Raw genomic sequence first — 23060 nt, 5'->3', positions numbered from 1 at the left:
GTTGTTTAAATTCTGGTGTTTAATATTAAATAATTTTACTGTTTCTAAGCTGCATTGCATTTTGTGCCTTGAAAATATATTTAAGTTCTTCTGATATATTTTAAGAGAATTGAAAAGTCAATTTACTATTCAAATGAACGGATAATTTCTTGGAGCTTTCTGCAATGAATATTTCAGGTTTTTTTAATATATGTTTCGAGCTGTTTTTTTTAATTTTCCAGTTGCAAAAGCACAAAGATGAAGACCTTTCAAGTTTGATTAAAGTAAGTTTAAAATGAAAAACAAGCTCATTCACTGAAGATGAGCTCTTTTTAAATATGTCACCTGTTTGTGCTTGAAATGTCAACAGTGTGATCTGATACCATGCATGGACTTTGTTCAAAGGAGGCGCTTGCAACAAATCACCATGTGTTCTGTTGGAAGTGTAGAATATTTCTGAACAACGCTCGTAGATTACACATGCATTATTTAAGTTAAGCTTCTAGCATAATTTTGTCCTTAAATTGAAGGTAACTATAATGATTGTCTTTGGACACAGGTTAAGGGGTGAGTGATTTTGATTACTTTCACATTTTCATTGTGTGAGTGTGATTATTGTTACTATTCAGCCCAGATTCTTCCATATATACTTTTAACAGGTCCTGTAAAAGATGTTATCAGATATGTTTGTTCATGCATGGAGATTTGTATATTAGCACAATCTTGAGATGGGTACATGCTGTAGTTGTGTGCTGCAGCATGGATTGCTCGGAGGCTTATGACTCCTTACTCAGCGAGTTCTTAAACTTGGCTGAGCTCTTAAGGACAAGCACTGCTTCTTTGCCAAGAGGGCTAAATTACCCTCTTCCTTAGGCACCATTTCTGACTCCTCATCCTGCCAACACATTGATTTCATAGTCCTCGACCACAAGTGCCTCTATCCATGGCCAAATTGAACCCTGCCAATCGTCCACATTTCATTTGTTATTCAGTACTTCGACCGTTGTGTGTTTGTCTCCATTCTATCTTTGTTTGCCAGGCATTTAGCCAATATGGCCCTGTTGTTTAGAATTATTTCTTTCCAAACTCCTACGCCTTGCTCGAATCCTCCTTGCCTTCAAAAGCCTCCTTAAGATTTGCTTATTTTTACTCTCAACTTTGTTGACTTATGCTCTTCCACTTCCTGCTTAGTGCCTGAATACATTGTCCCTTTTTACCTCCCAACCCCCAATAAAACCCTTTTATGAACTTATACTACATTAAAGGTGTTAAGCAAATTGTTTAGGCTATTTCTTAAAAGCTGGCTGCAATATTGGACAGCAAAAGATTAACACTGCCATCTGCTGGATATGAGATTCAATTACTTTCTAAACTTAATTCGGAATCTTTTTTTTAAACTGAGTACTTGTCCTTTGGAAACATCCATTTATTTTGAACTTTTTAAATTTCCGCGTTCTGATGTGGTTTCCTATACAGTGTCATTGATGGATAGTATTATCTGTGCCCCTACCTGTCTCGGGGCCACAGGAATGCGAGGAAGCATTTGAATCTTTATTTTAATTTAATTTGCTGTAGAAAAATTCCTATTGGTTTTCTCTCCAGTTCTCTAATGTATCTGATCAGCTCCCTTCATCTACCTGTTTGCCTCTAATGTACCTCATTAAAATAATAGTTCTGCTTCTGTCGTAGCTGTGGGATGTAGCCTATCCCAGTCCCCCACCCACTAAAATTGGACTCATTATTTTATGCTGCATTTGATAAATAATTAAATCAGTTTTAAAGTATCTTTTAAGACCACTTCTTTAAGACTGAACTACAAAGCCACAAACTTCTAACAAAGTATTTGTAACCTGTCTTCAAGATTATTTGTTATCCCCTATGTCATCTTGCAGGAGCCACTATAAACTCTGTGCAAGATGCCCTGGGCCACTGGTATCTTATCCTTACTGCTTTGTTATTGGAGTATTCTAGTATGATGCTCCAGCTCTGAGGCCAGTCAAGAACGAAATGAAGTTCAATCACAACAAATGGAGATGAGTTTGAATGACGATTAGGCTTAGGATTTGAACTCGTGATTATCTTGGAAGATCTGGTTTGGGCTTGAGCACTTTTGCAGTTTTTAAATAATGAAATAGCTGCATAAATGTCTAATGATTATTATGCCTTTTAATATTAGAAAATGTACAGAACCATGCAAGACTGCTTAATTCATTTATACAGAGTGTTCTGGTTTTGACAAACATTTTTTAGCTTCCCATAGGAGACATGTTCTTCTTGGTAGGCTTGATAATCTTAGTGATGTCTGTGGAAAGTTCAGCTAGCTTTTCTTCCTCTTATCAGCTGAAGGGTGTTTTTTGGGGGGTGGGTGAAGAACTTTTTTTTAAATACAATTTAGAATTTGTAAGTTACCACTGGGAATGTGGTCGGTGAAGAAAGTGTGCATTTCACCGGTTATTTCTACACTGGATTTGTTGACTGTAAAGCATTTGATCAACAGGGTCCTTGTTGAAAGTATGGTCCTATAAATCATAAAGCAGTTGATAGACGTTGCTTGTATTTTAGTCACACTAATTATTCTTTCTATCACATTGGGTAACAATGTACAGCTTTCTGGGTTTGATGATGGCTGTCCCGAAGCCTGTTGTATTTCATTTCAAGATGATGACTTGGCAGTATGGCGTGCCAAGAGAAAAGGAAGTGATACACCAGTTCCTATGGAGGAGGACCAGCTCTTGGATATGGACATGTTAATGTCTGAATTCTCTGACACACTTTTTTCAACTTTGTCCTCGCATCATCCAGTTGCCTGGCCCAACCCAAGAGAGATTGGTTAGTGTTAATTTCAAGGCACATTTTGTCACTTTGCAAACTTTTTTAAAAGTATTATATTTTATCAAAGTTTTGATATATTTGCTCAACTATCACTTTTTTTTTGTTTTTAAAAAGTCCTGTGTGAATTGTGTGAAATGCATCTGTTTATTTGCAATCTGTGGAAGTTTTATTTGTTTTAGATTAATCAAAATTGTCTTTGATCATTACTGTTCCTGTACTTTCTATGCAAACTTCCATTAAAAGAAATTGGCAGTTGTGTCAAATGATGGATTATGGTGATGCGAGTGGGAATGGTGGTTGGGATAGCAGCTCCCGAGGGCTGCTATCCCATCAGCCATGAACAAGTCTTCATCTGACCATCTGATGCCATCTTCCATCTCTCTCTCCCTCAAACCTCCCTCCCTCGCTCACTGTCTAAGCCCCCTCTGGTCCTAACTCCGACCCTCAAAGTTCTCTACCTACCCCGTAAACCGTGCTGCAAGGGCCCACTGCCCATCCTCCAACGTCGCTGCCAAGTCCCTCCAGTTGGACCTTCGCTTCTCACTCCACACGGACGACTCAGCAGCTCCAAGCGACCCCCGCCGATCTCAGCGGTGGTGAACCTTCGACCAGCTTCAAAAACAGGTTTGGGCCTACCTCACGCGCGAGCCTTCCCTCCGGGCCGCCCTTCACCCATCGGCGACGTCCGGGCCCCCCTTCCTCCAGTGACGCTTTGGCCTCCCCCTGGCTGCTGGCCCCACTCAATGGCGGAGTCTCTGTCGAGCACGTGATGTGCACAATGGATGTAGTCACTCTGACCTCCTCCTTCCACAAAATGGACCTCTGGCCTTCCCAATGCCTGCCCCCAGCCAGGTGTCGGATCTTTTACCATTTCACCGAAGGGCGCTGCTCAGTGCCGAGCTTACGGCCCGCATCTCGCCATAGGCAATTAGGCTCATACAGCAGTGCCTGGTCTCCAGTCATCTTTGACCTCCTTGCCACTGGACCAAGACCTTGCTCAGCTAAGCCTGTATGGTAGCCAGTGTGCAACGGCCACCCCACGTTAAAAGAACTCACGCACAGGCATCTTTCACCCTTCACTATGAAGTTCGGGACCTGGAACGTCAGGACCTTCATGGACAACTCCAACAGCGACAGGCCGAATGCCACACCGTCCTAGTTGCCTGTGAACTTGGACGCTTCGATGTCGACATCGCCGCCCTAAGCGAGATCCGGCAGGCAGAGGAAGGCCAGCTCAAGGAACAAGGTGGAGGTTACACCACCTTCTGGAAAGGCAAACCAGAGGAAGAACGCCGCCTCCACGGAGTCAGTTTCGCTATCCAGAACAAGCTGGTCAACCGCCTCAGAGACTTTCCCTGCGGGATTAGCAAACGTCTCATGACTCTCCGACTCCCCCTATCCCGGAACCAGTGCACCACAGTCATCAGTGTGTACGCTCCAACACTCTATGCAACAGATGAGACCAAAGAGGGTTTTTACTCCAGCCTCTCAAAATCCCTGTCCCGCGTCCCTACGGACGACAAACTGATCATCCTCGGCGACTTCAACGCCAGGATCAGCAAGGACACAGACCTCTGGGGAGGCGTGATGGGCAGAGAGCGGGTAGGGAAAACCAACTCGAGCAGTACCCTGCTCCTGACAAAATGTCTAGAACACGACCTTGTCATCACTAACACCTTGTTCTGCCAGAGGGACAAGTACAAGGCATCGTAGCAACACCCTTGCTCCAAACACTGGAACCTGCTTGACTATGTCATCGTTCGAGCCAGGGATCACAAGGATGTGTGCATCACCTGCGCCATGACAGGAGCTGACGACTGCTGGTCGGACCATCGCCTAATCCGTTCCATCATCAACATCAATATGGCCCCAAAGCGGTGACCTCAGCAGAAGCAGTGCCGCAAAAAAAATCAATGCTGGGGCACTCAAAGACCCAGCTAAGAGAGCCCTATACAGCCAGCGCCTCACAGCTAACCTGGCGACCCTTGATGACCTCGAGACGCAGAATGTCCACAGCATTTGGTCTGCGCTCCAGGCCACCATAACCAGTGCCTGTGAAGAAATGCTTGGTCACTCAACCAGGAAACACCAGGACTGGTTTGATGAGATGACCCGGAGATCCAAGAGCTAATAAATCGCAAGCGCAGGGCATTTCTGAACCTAAAACAAAAGCCCAACTCGGGAGCAGCAAAACAGCATTACACGGCTTAAGGCCGGGGTCCAACAAAAAACCCGCTACCTAAAGGATAGATGGTGGGTGGAGAAAGCACAGGAGATTCAGCAACTGGCCGACAGCCATGATGTGCGAGGATTTTTCACCGCAGTTAAGGCCACCTATGGCTCAAGCACCCAAGGCCCCACCCCACTACTGCCAAGAACAGGGAGATACTCATCAAGGACACAGAGGCAGTCAGGACCCGATGGAAGGAGCACTTCGAAGATCTCCTTAACCAAGACTCTGCCTTTGACTCGAGTGTCCACAGCTCCATCCTGCAGCATGCTATCCGCCACCTTCTCAGCAAAACCCCAGCCCTGCACGAGGTCGAAAAAGCCATCCGCCAGCTCAAGAACAACACGGCAACGGGAGTGGATGGAATCCCTGCTGAGTATGGTGGAGAGGCACTACTGGCACGAATGCATGACCTCATCGCTCTCATCTGGAAGGAGGCGAGCATGCCGGGAGATCTGAGATGCAGTAATCGTGACCATCTTTAAAAAGGGGGACAAGTCCGACTGTGGAAACTACAGAGAAATCTCCCTGTTATCAGCCACTGGGAAAGTCATCGCTAGGATCTTCCTCAGCTGTCTTCTCCCTGTGGCTGAGGAGCTCCTCCCAGAGTCACAGTGCGGATTGCATCCACTACGGGGTACAACGGACATGATCTTTACGGCGCGACAGCTGCAAGAAAAATGCAGGAAACAGCACCAACCTTTGTACATGGCCGCCTTTGACCTTACTGTCAACCACAAGGGACAATAGAGCGTCCTCCTTTTCGGATGCCCCCAAAAGTTTGTCACCATCCTCCGCCTGCTCCACAACAACATGCCAGCCGTGATCCTGACCAACGGATCCATCACAGACCCAATCCACGTCCGGATCGGGGTCAAGCAGGGCTTGACCCTCTTCTCGATCTTCCTCGTTGCAATGCTCCACCTCACACTCAACAAGCTCTCCGCTGGAATGGAACTAAACTACAGATCCAGTGGGAACCTGTTCAACCTTTGCCGTCTCCAGGCCAGATCCAAGACCGTCCTAACCTCTGTCGTTGAACTGCAGTACGCGGACGATGCTTGCATCTGCGCACATTCAGAGATTGAACTCCAAGTCATAGTCAACATCTTCACTGAGGTGTATGAAAGCATGGGCCTTACACTAAACATCCGTAAGACAAAGGTCCTCCACCAGCCTGACCCCGCTACACAGCACTGCCCCCCGCCCCCCGTCATCAAGATCCACGGTGCAGCCCTAGACAATGTGGCCCACTTTCCATACCTTGGGAGCCTATTATCAGCAAGGGAAGACATCGATGACGAGGTTCAACACCGCCTCCAGTGTGCCAGCGCAGCCTTCGGCCGCCTGAGGAAGAGAGTGTTCGAAGATCAGGCCCTCAAATCTCCCACCAAGCTCATGGTCTACAGGGCTGTTGTGATACCTGCTGTTGTGGACCATATATAGCTGACACCTCAAATCGCTGGAGAAATACCACCATCAATGTCTCCAAGATCCTGCAAATCCCCTGGGAGGACAGATGCACCAACATTAGCATCCTCGATCAGGCCAACATCCCCAGCATCGAAGCACTGACCACACTCGACCAGCTCCATTGGGTGGGCCTCATTGTTCGCATGCCTGACACGATTCCCAAAGCAAGCGATCTACTCGGAACTCCTAGACGGCAAGTGAGCCCCAGATGGGCAGAGGAAACATTTCAAGGACACCCTCAAAGTCTGCTTGATAAAATGCAACATCCCCACCGACACCTGGGAGTCCCTGGCCAAAGACCATCCTAAGTGGAGGAAGAGCATCCAGGAGGGCGCTGAGCATCTCTAGTCTCATTGCTGAGAGCATGCAGAAAGCAAGCACAGGCAGCGGAAGGAGCGTGCGTTAACCCAGCCTTCCCACCCACCCTTTCCTTTAACGACTGTAATTCCCGTATTGGACTGTTCAGTCACTTAAGAACTCGCTTTTAGAGTGGAAGCAAGTCTTCCTCGATTTCGAGGAGCTGCCTATGATGATGGCGATGCCCTATCTGCTCAAGGTAATTCCGTGTGTTTTTCTCTTGCTTTCATGTGCATGGTGACAAGTTTCACAAGCCCTCTGAGTGTACTCTGGGACATGTGCTTTGGTTTTTGGCACACCTCGACTGAGTAAGCACAAGCTGAAAGGAAATTCAATTGCAAGATCGGACTCCTTATCAGTACTTTTACATAGGATATACGGCACAGAAACAGGTCATTCGATCCAACCAGTCCAGGCCGGAGTTTGTGCTCCACTCAAGCCTCCTCCCGTCTTTCCTCATCTAACTCTATCAGCATAACCCTCTATTCCCTTTTCCCTCATATGCTTGCTAACCTCCCCTTTAAATGCTTCTAGACTATTCGCATCATCCACTCCCTGTGGTAGTGAGTTCCACATTCTCACCGCTGTTTGGCTAAAGAAGTTTCTTCTAAATTCCCTATTCGATTTCTTGATGACTATCTTATAGTGATGGCCTCCAGTTATACTCTTCCCCACAAGTGGAAACATTCTCTCTCTATCCACTCTCAAAACCTTTCATAATTTTAAAGACCTCCATCAGGTCACTCCTCGACCTTTTTTCAAGAGAAACGAGACCCAGTTGATGGTAGATGATGGGGTGTAGGGGATAGATGATAGATCATAGGGAATAGGTGATAGATGACACGGGGTAGGGGATAGATGATATCACCAATGTCAGAACCGGGATGACACTAGACCAAGTAGCAGGCTTCGACTCACCCAGTGTTTGGGAGTGGAGTGGAGGAAGAGCAAGTAAAGAAAGTATAAATCATCATCTAGCTTCAACACCTTGCATGTTAGTATGACAATGAATGTTGAAGGAAACTCAGACTTTGTGTATAGCGAGTAAGTACCTTTTATGGTACATCATCACCCAAGTTGTACAAATTTAAAAATATTGGGAAAACAGACCCTTAATGCAAAATATTCAATATTGAAATAGTGTCAATTAGCAAAAGGTGTGCTCTAAGTACTGTGTACTTGAAACTCCTTTAATGCTTCCAACAGCACATGCAGGAAATGCAGATATGATTCAGCCTGGATTGATCCCTCTACAGCCCAATCTGGACTTCATGGACACGTTTGAACCTTTCCAAGGTAAGATTTGCACAGGTATTTTGAATTAAAAAAGTGATAGGTTTATGTACTAAGTTAAGTAAGTGAAAATTCACTTGTGTCCGCTGAATATGTTCACGATGATTGGAAAAAATGGTATTAATGGAGAAACATCGCCACTTGCATAGTGTCTTATTGATCATTTTCACATGTTTAGATACCAGAACTTGGTGTAGTACACTTTTTAAAAAAAATAAAAAAATAAAAAAAATTGTTCTGGGATGTGGGCATCGCTGACAAGGCCAGCATTTATTTCCCATCCCTAATTGCCCTTGAGAAGGTGGTGGTGAGCCGTCGCCTTGAACCACTGCATTCCCTGTGGTGAAAGTACTCCCACAGTGCTATTACGGAGCGAGTTCCAGGATTTTGATCCAGCGATGATGAAGGAATGGCGATACACTTCAAAGTCAGGGTGGTATGTGACTTGGAGGGGAACTTGCAGGTGATGTTGCTCCCAAGCACCTGCAGCCCTTGTCCTTCTAGGGGTAGATGTCGTGTGTTTGGGAGGTGCTGCCAAAGAAGCCGTGGTGAGTTGCTGCAGTGCATCTTGTAGATGATGCACACTGCGCTGGTGGTGTCTTCTTGTTACAATACTTGATACAATACAGGGACTTGAGCACATAAATATAGGCTGACACGCCAGTGCTGTGCTGAGGGAGTGTTCCACTGTTGGAGGTGCCATCTTTCAGATGAGACATTAAACCGAAACCCTGTCTGCCCTCTCAGGTGGATGTAAAAGATCCCATGGCACTATTCCAAAGAAGAGCAGGGAAGTTATCCCTGGTGTCCTGGCCAATATTAATCCCTCAACCAACATAACAAAAACAGATTATCTGGTCATTATCATATTGCTGTTTGTGGGAGTAGCTGCGCAAATTGGCTGCCGCGTTTCCCACGTTGCAACAGTGACTGCACTCCAAAAGTACTTCATTGGTTGTAAAGCGATTTGAGACTTCTGGCTGGAAAGCGCTTTGAGACTTCTGGTGGTCTTGAAAGGTGCTACATAAATATAAGTTTTTCTTTTACTTTTTGTTGATATTTCAATTTTGAGCTTTACATTTTTGCCACTTTGAAAAACACATTTGATTTTGCCTTACTGTCTTAGCTTCGGTAAGGGGGATACAAACTGTCCAGATACTTTGGAAATAATATGCCAAAGATTGCGGTCGGAGGCTTCCTGCAGGGCCGATGCCTCCGACCAAAAAAAAAATCCAAATGTACCTGGTGGTCCCGCTCCAGCGAACACTTAGGGTTTGAGGCCTAGCTGTGCAGCGCAGTGCAGAGGCCCACGTATCTCAGGAGTGTAAGCGCTTCCTGGGATCATGTGAGCCTGGACCAACAATCACAATGTAGTATGCTCATAATTAGTAATGGGAGCTCGGAGTTCCCATTACTATCAGCAACAACAACTTGTATTTATATAGTGCCTTTAACGTAGTGAAATGACCCAAGGCGCTTCATAGGATTATTATGAGATTAAAGAATTTGACACTGAGCTGTACAAGTAGAAATTAGTGCAGGTGATCAAAAGCTTGGTCAATGAGGTATGTTTTAAGGAGCACCTTGAAGGAGGAAAGGGAGGTGGAGGGGTTTAGGCAGGGAGTTCCAGAGCTTAGGGCCTAGGCAACAGAAGGCACGGCTACCAATGGTTGCGCGATTATAATCAGGGATAAGAGGGCAGAATTAGAGGAGCGCAGACATCCTGGGGGAGGGGTTGAAGGAAATTATAAAGATAGGGAGGGGCGAGGCCATGGAGGGATTTGAAAATAAGGATGAGAATTTTGAAATCGAGGTGTTGCTTAATTGGAAGCTGATGTAGGTCAGCGAGCACTGGGGTGATGGGTGAGCAGGACCTGGAGCGACTTAGGACACGGGTAGCCGAGTTTTGGATCAACTCTAGTTTACGTAGGGTAGAATGTGGGAGGTCAGCCAGGAGTGCGTTGGAATAGTCAAGTCTAGAGGTAACTAAGGCAGCGGATGAGCTTGAGGCAAGGGCAGAGATGGGCAATGTTACGGAGCTGGAAAAGGCGGCCTTAGTTTATGCTATCAATGAGAATACCTCTAAAACAAATAAAACACATGTAAATTTAAAAAAAACTACATGTTTTTAAAATTAAGAGCTTGCATTAAATTAAATGTTTTAGAGAAAAATGTATTTTTTTGAAATTTAAAAAAAAATGTTTTAATCATGTTAAAAATATGGGCTAGAAATTCCCCAGCCTGTCGTTATTTGATAAATAATGACATTTTAGTGAATAAATAAGAATAAAAATTTTGCTCTTTTTTTTTTAAGGGGGTAAATTTGGCCACAAAATACGGCCGTCTTTTTAAAAAAAAAATGGCGAGGCATTGCACGACAATTCGCGTTTAAAAACCGCGATCTTGACAACTTTAGCCCGAAGCCTATCAACACTAAAAATACCATCTCTGGAAAGGGAGAAAACACACAAAATTGCAAAAAATCAAAAATCACAAAACATTTTCAAGACCCTTAACTAAGTAATTGCTGCAAAAGAATTAAAAAATAAAAACTTTAACTTACCTATTTTGCAGGTCTTCCTGCTTACTGATGTGTCTGAGATTGCTTTTCTCGTGCGTTTTTTTCCCCCAAAACGGGTTCGCCGAATGGCCAAACTTAGGCGGTGCGTTTTTTTGCCGTGTTGCACCAGGGCGATCTGCTTTTTGTCAATGTTTTCAAAACACCATTCTTAAGGTTTGGGGACTTCATTTTAAGAACAAAAAAGGCACTTTAATGCAAAAAAATCGTGTTAAAACAGGTATTAAGCTGGGGAAATTCTAACCCAAACTTCCCTTCATAGACACTGTTTTTAATAGAAAAAATACATTTTATTACTTATTTTTATATCTATTAAAACTCTAACCAGCCATAAGAGTTTGAAGGACATTCTCTGGGCAAGAGTTACAGCCCAACTCTCCGCCACCAAGACCCTTCTTCCGGGAATGCGTGTGATCTGTCAAGACATTTTGCCAGATTACAAGTGCCGGGTCCAGGCGCACGCGCTTCTCGTGCCTAATCCCGGAACTTGCGGGGCTCTTCGGGCAAGTGTTCACATTGTACGCACCCGAGAGGCCAGAATTTCGGGGCCAATACATAATCCTGCCAGGCTGATATTCCATGGCTATTTGTCTATTGTTACTTTTTGAGTTACATTTTTACCTATCTTATTTTCTTTGTGTTATTTGCTTTCAACAATTTTCTTTAGATGAAAGTGCTGGCTGCCTAAATTGTAAGCTCTTGTTGAAGAATTTGTTTTTCAAGTTTCTTCTCTCTTTCCTTCTCCATCAGAGTAAAAAAGGTTTCATTGCTGCAGGTTTTTCCCAGCATAGTGCAAGATTTGTATAACTATTATCTACAGCCACATTGTACGTAAACAATTTGGATGTAAAAATGTTCAATTTAATCTTTCACGCATGGGACATTGCAGGAAATGAATGATACTAAAAATTAACTGTTTAATTTCAGATTTTTTTCCGACAGCCCGCTTTCCGTCTTTGGCTGGCAGCCTCTTCTCACCTCCCACTCCTTCTGTCCCTTCTGTCACTTCCCTGGGTGCCAGTAGCTCACCGACACAGGTAAGATTTTTGTTTGATCCTAACAGAGGTGTAATATTGAAACACTTTCTCTTTTTCGACTTCTCCCTGTGTATGTCTACAAACTACCAGAGCAGTTTTTCAACATGAAAGTACCGTGATGGTACTGAGATGCATTTTAAATGTCATTTGTTTTTTTGGCATCTTGGGATGGAAAAATAGGTCTGCATAATAGGTGGTAAATTTCTCATTCCTATGCTACACAGACTGTTCAAAGTTGCATGCTGCAGCTTCGACTTTGTTTAGCACCTCTTCCCACACAAGCGGGTTGATCGTTTCCACAAGCAGGCTGCATCCTTCTTTACAAACTAAAACCTGCAACTTTTACATTCTCCCATACTGTTACCATAGCCTGAGTGTAACGAATAACATTTATTGGGGAAAATTCTTTATTGTAGGATGTCCATTACATCTCAACAATTCAGACAGCAGAAAATATTACAGCAATTTGTACAGATAAAACCGCTATTCTGGATTTATTTTCAAAACTTGGGCAAGATGTCATCATAGGCAGTCTCTCGGAATCGAGGAACCATCAACAGCTCACAATACATACAAATTAGGTTAACTGCTCAAAAAAGTCAACAGTTTCAGTTGATATGTAGATAGGTATGTGCTGCTTATTGACTTTAAAGTTGCAATGAGTAGCTATAAGGCCTGACTTTATACATTGTTTCTATTTGAAAATTGTTTAGCAAACAGAATCAGAGTAGATGGTCTGGAAATGCTCTCTTTTCTTGGTGTTGGTGGTACATTTAACTTTATTGTTTGTTTTTTAACATCTGACAGTTACGAAATTATATTCTAAATTCAACTTAAATTGACACAAAATAGCCCTATCAGACATGGATATGAAGTAACCAATAATACAATTCAGTTGGACTCCACATTAAATAACATGCATTAGTTCAATTAATCCAACAGTAACAAGGCTATTTGTGTTGTAGCTATCCTTATATAACTTCTAATGAAGGAAATTTCATGCAGTTGTTCGAGAGATGCGCAATGCCATTTTTAATATGCAGCTTGCCAGAAGAAACTGGAGGAGCTTGATAAACTCTTTGACTTTGAAATTTGCAGTGTAAAAATAAACTGTTTAAAGTTGATTGTTGCTCAGCCGGGTGGGGTGGGGGGCGGGGGTGTGCAGTTGCAAGAATTTCAATTGACAGATAACGCAAATCAAAGTAGGCTGTAGTATGTTGCCAAAGTTTTGCTTCTGTGCATCATTTTGTTGGTAAATAAATTCAAAAAGGCAGTTTATTTAGACTGTATCATGTGGGTTATAAGAATAAATTCCTATCACCCAGCACAACAGCAATTTTTGAAGAGGTGAATACATTTTGAGTGGCTATAAAATTATTATTGTAAAAGAACAGCAATGTAATGGATGTTGTAAGGGGGTAAAAGTAGATCTAGAATTTAGGGTATAGAAATATAAAGGCCAGAAGCCTTAGTTCGCTCATATGCTTAAAACTGCAGACAAACCGATTCCAATAGAATGAGGTAAGCACCTTATGAATTGAGCAGATACGATAACATGCTGTGGAACCAGGCCCCTAGCAAGACATTCAGCAGCTCTTCTGATAAGAGGATACGCATCAATGTAGTTCTTCTAATAAGCTATAATCCAACCAGTGGTCGCAGTGAGCTGTGCACAAGGGCTGCATGCTTTGGGTCATGTATAACTGAGTGAAATCAATACATATTCGAGATCCTCTCTCAGGTGGCTGAGACGTGAGATGCTCCTCCTGCATATATGCTTGAATAAAGATCGTTGAATTTTATCCGAAGTGTCCATTTGTTGAATCCGGGATCACTATATAGTGTAGGTGTCGATTCCTTATTTCAGGGGATTTGCCTGAGAGAAGAGAAGAGAAGTCTTTTTTTTTACCCTCAAAGATGTGTATTTATTAGGAGCCAGAAGTTGGTATTAAGTCTTAACATTTGTAATATATATAATATATAATATATTTATAAAATTTTATAGAGCTGTACACTTACATTTTTATTTTATTCGCTTCCATGCTTTTTTGAAATGACTCTTTCCACTTTTCATTCCTCCTCTTGCTCTTTAGTACTGTTTTTACTTACCTTTTATCACAAAGATGCATACCTTGTTAGGCTTCCTAAATTGAAATGACACGGTTACATAACTTATGTGGTAAGCTTGTCTTTATCTGGCTGTCATTTTGAATTGGGATTGGTGTCCTTCACCAGTTGTACCAAACATTTTTAAAGTTGCATTTGGAATGGTTTGATTGGCATCCAAATCTGGGAGAGATGCCAATTCCCATTCTGTGTAATGAGAACTGAATGAAGAAGAATGCACAGCAAATATTATCTGAACAGACTCTTTCCATCCAGGAGACCTTGCTGTGATTGGCCTTTGCATCTCCCAAAAATTGGAACTTTTCCCTTTTAGACACAGGAGTAGAATAAATGAATTATTTAAGGAAAAACTGTTAATAGAAGTACATCAGATTTAAAACACTTTTGTTCTCCATTTTTTTCCCTTTTCCAAAGTTTGGCTAACATCTTTCAGTCTTTTTGACCACATTTCCCACAGCGAATTGGGGAGGGGGAGATTTAACTTTTAAAAAGAGGCCGAAATTGCCCCTTTTTTTAAGGCCCAATACCGCCTCTTAGAGTTGGTAATGGGGTGGGCAAGGCCTTTCTGACTGGGGGCAGGTAGATGGTGTGACCCATTCGGATTTGCCCCCGGGCCGGGTTCCATTGCGCCCCGTGTTTCTGCCCTGCCCAGCGCTTTGCCCCATTGTCGACCGTGCGCCAACCCTTTACCAACCGGCAGCGACCCCTTTTCTGCCAAGCACAGCTGCCACCGGTCAGTGCTCAGCCTGCAGTCGGCCTGACAATGGTGGGTCGCTGGTTCGGCCGAGCCACCAACCGGCAGCCCGACACCCCCTCTTGGGTGCCAGGCCGCTGGCCTAGCCGAAGCTCTCCCCGGTGGTCCAGTGGGCGCCAAGGAGGCCTCGCAGCGTACTTCCCGTTTCAGCGAAGGGGAGGGACGTTACTATGCGTCAGCGCGACACGACACATCCGCGACAAGCTGACCTGCTCAGCACAGCGCTAGAATATAAGAACATAAGAAATAGGAGTAGGCCATTTGGCCACTCGACCCTGCTCCGCCATTCAATAAGTTCATGGCTGATTTGATCCTGGCCTCAAATCCACTTCCCCGCCCGCTCCCTATAACCCTTGACTCCCTTATCATTCAAAAATCTGTCTAGCTCCACCTTAAATCTATTCAAAGACCCAGCCTCCACAGTTCTTTGGGGTAGAGAATTCCAAAGATTCACAACCCTCTGAGAAAAAATTCCTCCTCATTTCTGTTGTAAATGAGCAACCCCTTATTCTGAAACTATGCCCCCTAGTTCTAGATTCCCTCATAAGGGAAACATCCTCTCTGCATCTACCCTGTCAAGCCCCCTCAGAATCTTAATAAGATCACCTCTCATTCTTCTGAACTCCAATGAATATAGGCCCAACCTGCTCAACCTTTCTTCATATGACAACCCCTTTATCTCAGGAATCAACCTTGTGTACCTTCTCTGAACTGCTCCCCGCTAAATGACACCACCTCTCTCCTGCCCCTTTGCCGCACCCAACACTGCCCCGTTCATTTTTGAACACAAAAGGGCCGAAGTTCCCTCCAATCTCCACCCTATCTGTACTGACGGTAATTCATAATTTAATTTGAATTATCCGCCCCAAACGAGGAGGACAGCAATTTCGGCCCCGAAGTGTCTTCAAACAAGTTTTTTTTTTAAGGACTTGAGAAAATAGGTTGTGTTTTCCCATAGTCTATAAATAATCAATTTGTTAGCCTGTCTCAGTAATTTGATCAGTATCTCACAACCTTTGTGTTGGAAAATCTCTCCTCTTTGCTGGCTGTGAAGAGGAAAATGGATAGAGTCACAGGCAGTCAGTCAGGTCCAGCAACAGTTGAGAAGTCGCTGGTGGGCTTTAAAACTTAAAAATCGCAAATTTCCCCATGTAATTTGCTCCAGTGTAAGTCAGTCAGTTAGGTTTTTTTCTAGTTGTTTTTTTCTCTCCAAAAGGGGGCGTGACCAGCCACTTATGCCTCTTTTGGCCATAGAAGCAAATTTGGCCAGCTAAAAGTTACTCCAAACTAACTTATGCCAGTGTATGTGGCCACTTTTGTAGGCACAGAAAAACCTTACCTACATTTAAGAAATCAGCATAGGTAACCAGAGATGGGGGCGGAGGAGGGGGTGGGGAGGGGGGGAAGATGAGTTAGAGGATTCTAAAGCATTAAAGACCTTCACAACATCATCAAAATAAATGAAAGATAAATCAGCTACTGTAAATAGAGCAGTCCCACTTTGCCGACTGCAGAATGCACCGGCTAGCCCTCCCGCCAGGGCTAGGGGCGGCAGGCACGCATGACTAGGGGTGAGGGATTTTTACTTTTTACAGTTGTCCTTAAATGTTGTGTGGTCCTAATGGAAAATGATTCAGTCTTAAGGCAAAATATCTTTTATTGGATATTTTACAATGCACTTCAACGACAACAACAACAGCAAAGAAAGGCTGCACCCATCCCTCACCCACATCTCGGGGAAAGTATACTTCCTCATAGGGTCAGTGATGGGGGTTGGGGGCCCAGCTTGGGTCTTACCGGTGGCTGGTGCCTGGATTGAAGTGGGAGTGGCATTTGAGTATCCAGCCTTTGTGCCCTTATTGCAGAAGTTAGCTTCCTCATGGCATCTGCCATCGTTTGCACACCTTCTGAAATGCCCGCCCTCAGTTCCAGTCTCAGTGCTGATATTTCTCCCGACAGTGTTGCTACCTCATCACGCACCCCACTGACGGTCGCCACGAGTGATCTTGTAAGGGCATTGGTCTCCTCACCCAATGACAGAACCTGATTAACATCTGCTGAAGGCTGCATCTCAGGAGAGACTGGCCGGCTTCTCCTTCCCCTCGCCGTGGGTCTGCCAAGTGGCACCCCTCCAGTCCGAGGCGCAGGCACTGGGTGTTCCAACATGCATTTCACAACCGCCACTGGGACCCGCGACCTCGGAAGGTGTGAAACCATGGAATGTCGCCGAGGAGCTCATGGAGGTTTCTGGCAGTGTTATGCCCTGTACGATGGACTGATCCATATCACGATCAGCATTCTCCCATGAACACATTTCTATGGACCCCTCCTCCCCCCACCCGCCTTGGTCCGGAGCGCACGCATCTGGATCTTCAGGATGTTGAGTGTCGTCGTCTTCTGCAAAATACAACAGAACAGTCAAATGGTTTGCAGCATAAGAGGGGGCAAGATGAGTGGCATGAGTAGTCTGATGCATAGGAGGCCAGTCAGCAGGTTGACTTGAAGGGCGACGATGCATTTTAATGACTCACCCTCACGTGTGGGCCCAGCTTGTGTAGAGCTGATTCTTTTTCTGCAGGTGCGACTCAGCAAGGCAGCAACCCTCTTTTCCAGGGATGATGGTTGGTGCAGATTTGGCGGCCCTCCTCCTGTTCTAAGTCTTTCCTTTTTGTTGTGGGCCGATTTCTTCTGCAAAGATGAAAATATTAATTTTCACACATGGTGCGCTTCTGATGGGTGGGACATATACAGATGGTCACATTTTCAATTGCAATTCCATTTAGAGATGAAGATATTACTTACATTCACTTCTTGACCAACGTTCTGCCATTTCTTTTTGCACTGGCTTCCAGATTTTGCGGTATTCACCCCTGCAGAGTATTCTTCTGCAACTACGTTCCATCTTCTTCTCATTTCTTTGGGTGAAACTTTTATGGGACCACTCTTACTGATATCCAGCTCCAGCCATTTCTCCTCAATGAAAGTGACTAGTTTCTCCACTTCCTCAGAGAGGAAATTCTTTGTTCTTGTTGCACGCTCTTGCGTCATTCGTGTATTAGACTTACACTCAGCTAATGTTCAAAAATCACAGTTCTCACCTTTCTTCCACCTATCCAGCACTCCTGTCCACTCCCTCAGCCATCCAAAAATCACTATTCACACCTTCTCTTTTTATATATGGTCCATTGGCAATGATGCTGAGTCACTGAAGACGCTCTCCCTTTAATTGGCCGATTGCCAAGCATCCTGCTCGACTGCGCATGCGCGAATGCTGAAACACGCATTGCACAGACTCAAACGGACACGTGTCCCCCTGCCGGCACTCCACGAGATGCTGGGCTCAAGCCCCGCCCTCCTGTCGGCTGCACTGGGCAAGCACGGCCGAAGCTCTGCCCCCCGCAGACTCTGCGGCACCACGTCATTGGAGCCGGACGATGAAGGAGCGGCCAAAGTGGCAGGTAAATTTTCGGCGCTTTTTTGGGCTCACAAAGTCGGCGTGCAACCCCTAACTACGCCGCTCTAGGTGGCTGGGGAAATTTAGGCCCGGGGATGGAATCAAATTGAAAGCCAGGACATACAGTGTGGCCAAGATTAGTGGGAGGCCAGAGAATTGGGAACTTTTTAAAAGCCAGCAAAGAATGACTAAAAAAAAATGATAGAGAGGAAAGATAGATTCTGAAAGTAAACTAGCAAGAAATATAAAAACAGATAGTCAGAGTTTCTACAAGTACATAAAAAGGAAAAGAGAGGCTCAAGTAAATGTTGGTCCCATAGAGAATGAAACTGGGGAATTAATAATGGGGAACAGGGAATTGGCAAAGATGTTGAACAAATATTTTGTATCGGTCTTCATGGTAGAAGCCATTAAAAACATCCCAATAGTGGATAATCAAGGGGCTATAGGTAGGGAGGAATTTAATACAATCACTATCACTAATGAAGTAGTACTCAGTAAAATAATGGGACTAAAGGTGGACAAGTCCCCTGGACCTGATGGCTTACATCCTAGGGTCTTAAAAGAAGTAGCTGCAGAGATAGTGGATGCATTGGTTGTAATCTACCAACATTTCCTGGATTCTGGGGCGGTCCCAGTGGATTAGAAAACCGCAAACGTAACGCCCCTATTTAAAAAAAGGAGGCAGACAAAAAGCAGGAAACTCTCGACCAGTTAGCCTAACATCTGTCGTTGGGAAAATGCTGGAGTCCATTACTAAAGAAGCAGTAGCGGGACATTTGGAAAAGCATGATTCAATCAAGCAGAGTCAGCATGGTTTTATGAAAGGGAAATCATGTTTGACAAATTTGCTGGAGTTCTTTAAGGATGCCACGAGCAAAGTGGATAAAGACGAACCAGCGGATATGGTGTATTTGAATTTCCAGAAGGCATTCGATAAGGTGCCACATAAGAGGTTACTGCACAAGATAAAAGCTCACGGGGTTGGGGGTTATATATTAGCATGGATAGAGGATTGGCTAACAGAGAGTCAGGATAAATAGGTCATTTTCTGCTTGGCAAACAGTGACTAGTGGAGTGCCGTAGGAATCGGTGCTGGGTACTCAATTATTTACAATCTATATTAATGACTTGGATGAAGGGACCGAGTGTAATGTAGCCAAGTTTGCTGATGATACAAAGATGGGTGGGAAAGCAAATTGTGAGGAGGACACAAAACATCTGCAATGGGATATAAACAGGCTAAGTGAGTGGGCAAAAATTTGGCAGATGGAGAATAATGTGGGAAAATGTGAGGTTATCCACTTTGGCAGAAATAATGGAAAAGCAACATAATTTAAATGGAGAAAAATTGCAAAGTGCTTCAGTACAGAGGGACCTGGGGGGTCCTTGTGCATGCAACACAAAAAGTTAGTATGCAGGTACAGCAAGGAATCAGGAAGGCAAATGGAATGTTGGCCTTTATTGCAAGGGGGATAGAGTATAAAAGCAGAGAAGTCCTGCTACAACTGTACAGGGTATTGGTAAGGCCACACTTGGAGTACTGCATTGGGCTCCGTATTTAAGGAAGGATATACTTGCATTAGAAGCTTCAGAGAAGGTTCACTAGGTTGATTCCGGAGATGAGGGTGTTGAATTATGAAGATAGTTTGGGCCTATACACATTGGAAGAAGAATGAGAGGTGATCTTATTGAAACATAAGAGAATCAGGGGACTCGACAAGGTGGGTGCAGAGAGGATATTTTCACTCATAGGGGAAACTAAAACTAGGGGTCATAGTCTCAGAATAAGGGGCCGCCCATTTAAAACTGAGATAAGGAGAAATTTCCTCTGAGGGTTGTAAATCTAAGGAATTCTCTGCCCCAGAGAGCTGTGGAGGCTGGGTCATTGAATATATTTAAGGGGGAGATGGACAGATTTTTGAGCGATAAGGGAGTAAAGGATTATGGGGAGCGGGCAGGGAAGTGGAGCTGAGTCCATGATCAGATCAGCCATGATATTGAATGGCGGAGCAGGCGCGAGGGGCCAAATGGCCTACTCCTATTTCTTATGTACTTATGTTACCAAGTGTTCCACCTTCAAAATATTGAAGATACACACATGCAAAAGACTCCAATATCCAATTGAGATCGCCGGGGCTACTATTGCTTGATCCCAGGTTATCCTCTCGTATTGTCAGATATTGGGCGGTATGGCAACACCCAAATATAAGAACTTTGAACACTTGCAGGAATAACCAGCACTCTGAACCTGAGAAAATGTCCCGAAGGCAGGACCCTATAAACTTTAATACTGATGTCATCTTTAGACCTGGGCAGCAACAGAAAATCATTTACAACAATACTAATTTACTTAATAAATATTTCTAATAAAGGGTATTGTTACTAGTTAGAGTTTCAATGAAATATATTCCGTACATTATTTTAGTACCTGATTCAGTCATACTTTACAGAAAGAGTAATATAGTTATACATTTGCTCACAGTGCTCGGTGTCTGGAATCAGCTTGTACAGCAGTGCAACCTTTAGTAGTTAATTACAGCACCACCCAGTGGCAAAATATGCTGTGACAATTTAAAGCTTCTGATTGCATCTGAGTAGGCTCCACCTCTTCTCATTACTGGGATTCCTGTATTTTATAGGCTGGGGAGGGGATTTGTGAGGAGCAGGAAGGCGAGCATTGAAGCATTGAATCAGCTAGGTTTTGAACTCAGTTGTTTTATTCATATGAACAAAATAGTTGCATTATATTTTAAAAATCTAAAATTGTGCTAGGGGTTACATAGGATATTCAAATAATATCACTGATGTATGGGTTTGAGACATAGACTGTAATTCTGTATTCATTTAGCAAAATCGCTTGGCCACTTGATGAATATGATGGCTAGAAAACATTCGGGAACATTATTGAAGTTTTAAAGCAAAAATAGATGGAAAGCTATTCTGTTTACAGGAAAAGTATGATCTTGATCTGAGAGTAATGGACCTTGGACTGGTTGATTTTTATTTTGACCTCTGCTGGCTATTTTTAAGTTTTCCTGGCAGACTTCCCTGATTAGTCTGTAATGCTCCCTCTTTATAACCCATTAACTAGCTAGCTTGCAAGCAGTGTGTTGTAATAGAGGGGAAGAGATATTTTGTTTTTAGGCGGACAAACTGAACCAAGCTAATGTCTCCATTTAAAATAGTGGAAATGAGTGCGAACACATTAAAGGTTCATATAACATTGCTGATGGTAATTTCTACATTTGTAAGAATGATGTTTTCTATTCAGTTTTACTTCTGAAAATGTTTGAAGTGGAAGAACATCTTGTCTGAATTGGATTATGTAGTTGAAATAATTCAGTTCCGATTCCGATAAGCACATACTCTAGCTCAAGATGTTTGCCATTTATTGTATAATTATGTTTTTTTAAAGGAAGCCATCCTGCCGGCAAGCAATCTAACTGGTACAGTCTCGTCCGTTAACATTGAGGAGGAATTAATTCCATCTCCTGGTCTTCCTTCAGTGATAGATCGTGTTGATACCAGCAATGACGAGAGTAATTCAAAATTCACAGCTTTTGTCCAGAATCAAGAGTTTCATCCACAGACAGCACTTAGCGACCAGCAGACATTTTTACCACTGTTTTCAGCCGGTGTGCCGTCATCTCAGACTCCGCAAACCCAGCAGCAAGAAACAGTCAAGTCTGAAGTGCCTCCCAGCATGTCTCTGAATACCACATCATTTGTAAGGCCAGGGAATCAGAAGTTTACTTTTTCTGCTTCACCACCACCACCACCAGCGATTACTCATACTGCCTCATCTACGTTTACACAAATTCCTGCTGCTACTACATTCACCCAAAACCAGAATCTTCATCTTGCCACAAAACAACAAGGAGTGCCTTGTAATTTTACTATGCAGCCACCAAAAATTCCTACACCTTTTGCTGTACCAAAAGCTGGCCCTCCTGTAGGGCTTGGAAGTAGGCCTCCTAAACAGCAACAGCAGTTTGTGACTCAAGTAAAGTCAGACCTAGTTACAATAGTACCTGCTTCTTCACCAAATGCCTTCTTAGCACAATTTTTGGCAACAGGTAAGGAAACTTTGATCTTGGATTTAATATCTACTTTGTAATTATACAATTTGTACTTTATGTAAGATAACGGATTCCTCAGTTTGTTCATCAAGGCAGTGAATGTCAGGATTTTTACCTTTTTTTGGATTTTTTTAAATAGTTTCTGTGCCCAAGTAAATTTCTGCTAATTATATGCTAATTTCCCCAAAAAGATATCTTTGGGTGGTTGAAATATTTCCTGTTGAATTTATTAGTACCAGTTTTCATGTTATATGGCCTGGGTTTCACACTACGGTTGTTATTTGGTGCTATCAAACTTTGGATGTACTGACAAAATTATATTCTTAAGTGAAATAGAATGGTACAGTATACAGAAGGAGGCCATTTGACCCAATGTGCCTGTGCTGACTCTTTGAAAGAGCTATCCATAACTTCCACTCCCCTGCTCTTTCCCCATAGCCCTGCAAATGTTTCCTTTTCAAGTATATATCCAGTTCCCTTTTGAAAGTTACTATTGTATCTGCTTCCACCACCCTGTGAAGCAGTGCATTCCAGATCACAGCTCGCTGCGTTTTATTTTTAAAAATTCTCATCTTCCCCCTAGTTCTTTTGGCAATTTCCTTAAATCTGTGTCCTCTGGTTAATGACCTGCCTGCCAGTGGAAACGGTTTCTCCCTATGTACCCTAACAAAACCCTTCATAATTTTGAATACCTCTATTAAATCTTCCATTGACCTCCTCTGTTCGAAAGAGAACAGAGCCAGCTTCACTAGTCTCTCCACGTAACCAAAATCCTTCATCCCGGGTATTATGTCTCAAATAACGCAATGTGACTGAGTACTGTAGACTTGAGTAAGTGTGACCTTAGTCTCTTTATTCTGACTC

At 43.6% G+C, this 23060-nt stretch overlaps 1 protein-coding gene across 3 annotated transcripts in view; it reads left to right on the top strand.

Moving 5' to 3' along the window:
- Positions 1-23060, top strand: part of mlxip (MLX interacting protein) — a 117261-nt gene that overhangs the window by 42527 nt on the left and 51674 nt on the right. For all 3 annotated transcript variants that reach the window (XM_070887807.1, XM_070887810.1, XM_070887809.1), the window contains exons 5-9: positions 222-263; positions 2586-2808; positions 8078-8167; positions 11670-11779; positions 21533-22193. In XM_070887807.1, the coding sequence (XP_070743908.1) occupies positions 222-263; positions 2586-2808; positions 8078-8167; positions 11670-11779; positions 21533-22193 (1126 nt within the window). The remainder of the gene's footprint in view (positions 1-221; positions 264-2585; positions 2809-8077; positions 8168-11669; positions 11780-21532; positions 22194-23060) is intronic.

This window comes from Pristiophorus japonicus, chromosome 8 (assembly GCF_044704955.1).
Source record: "Pristiophorus japonicus isolate sPriJap1 chromosome 8, sPriJap1.hap1, whole genome shotgun sequence".
Lineage (NCBI taxonomy): Eukaryota > Metazoa > Chordata > Chondrichthyes > Pristiophoridae > Pristiophorus > Pristiophorus japonicus.
This window is presented reverse-complemented; position numbering and strand designations above follow the sequence as displayed.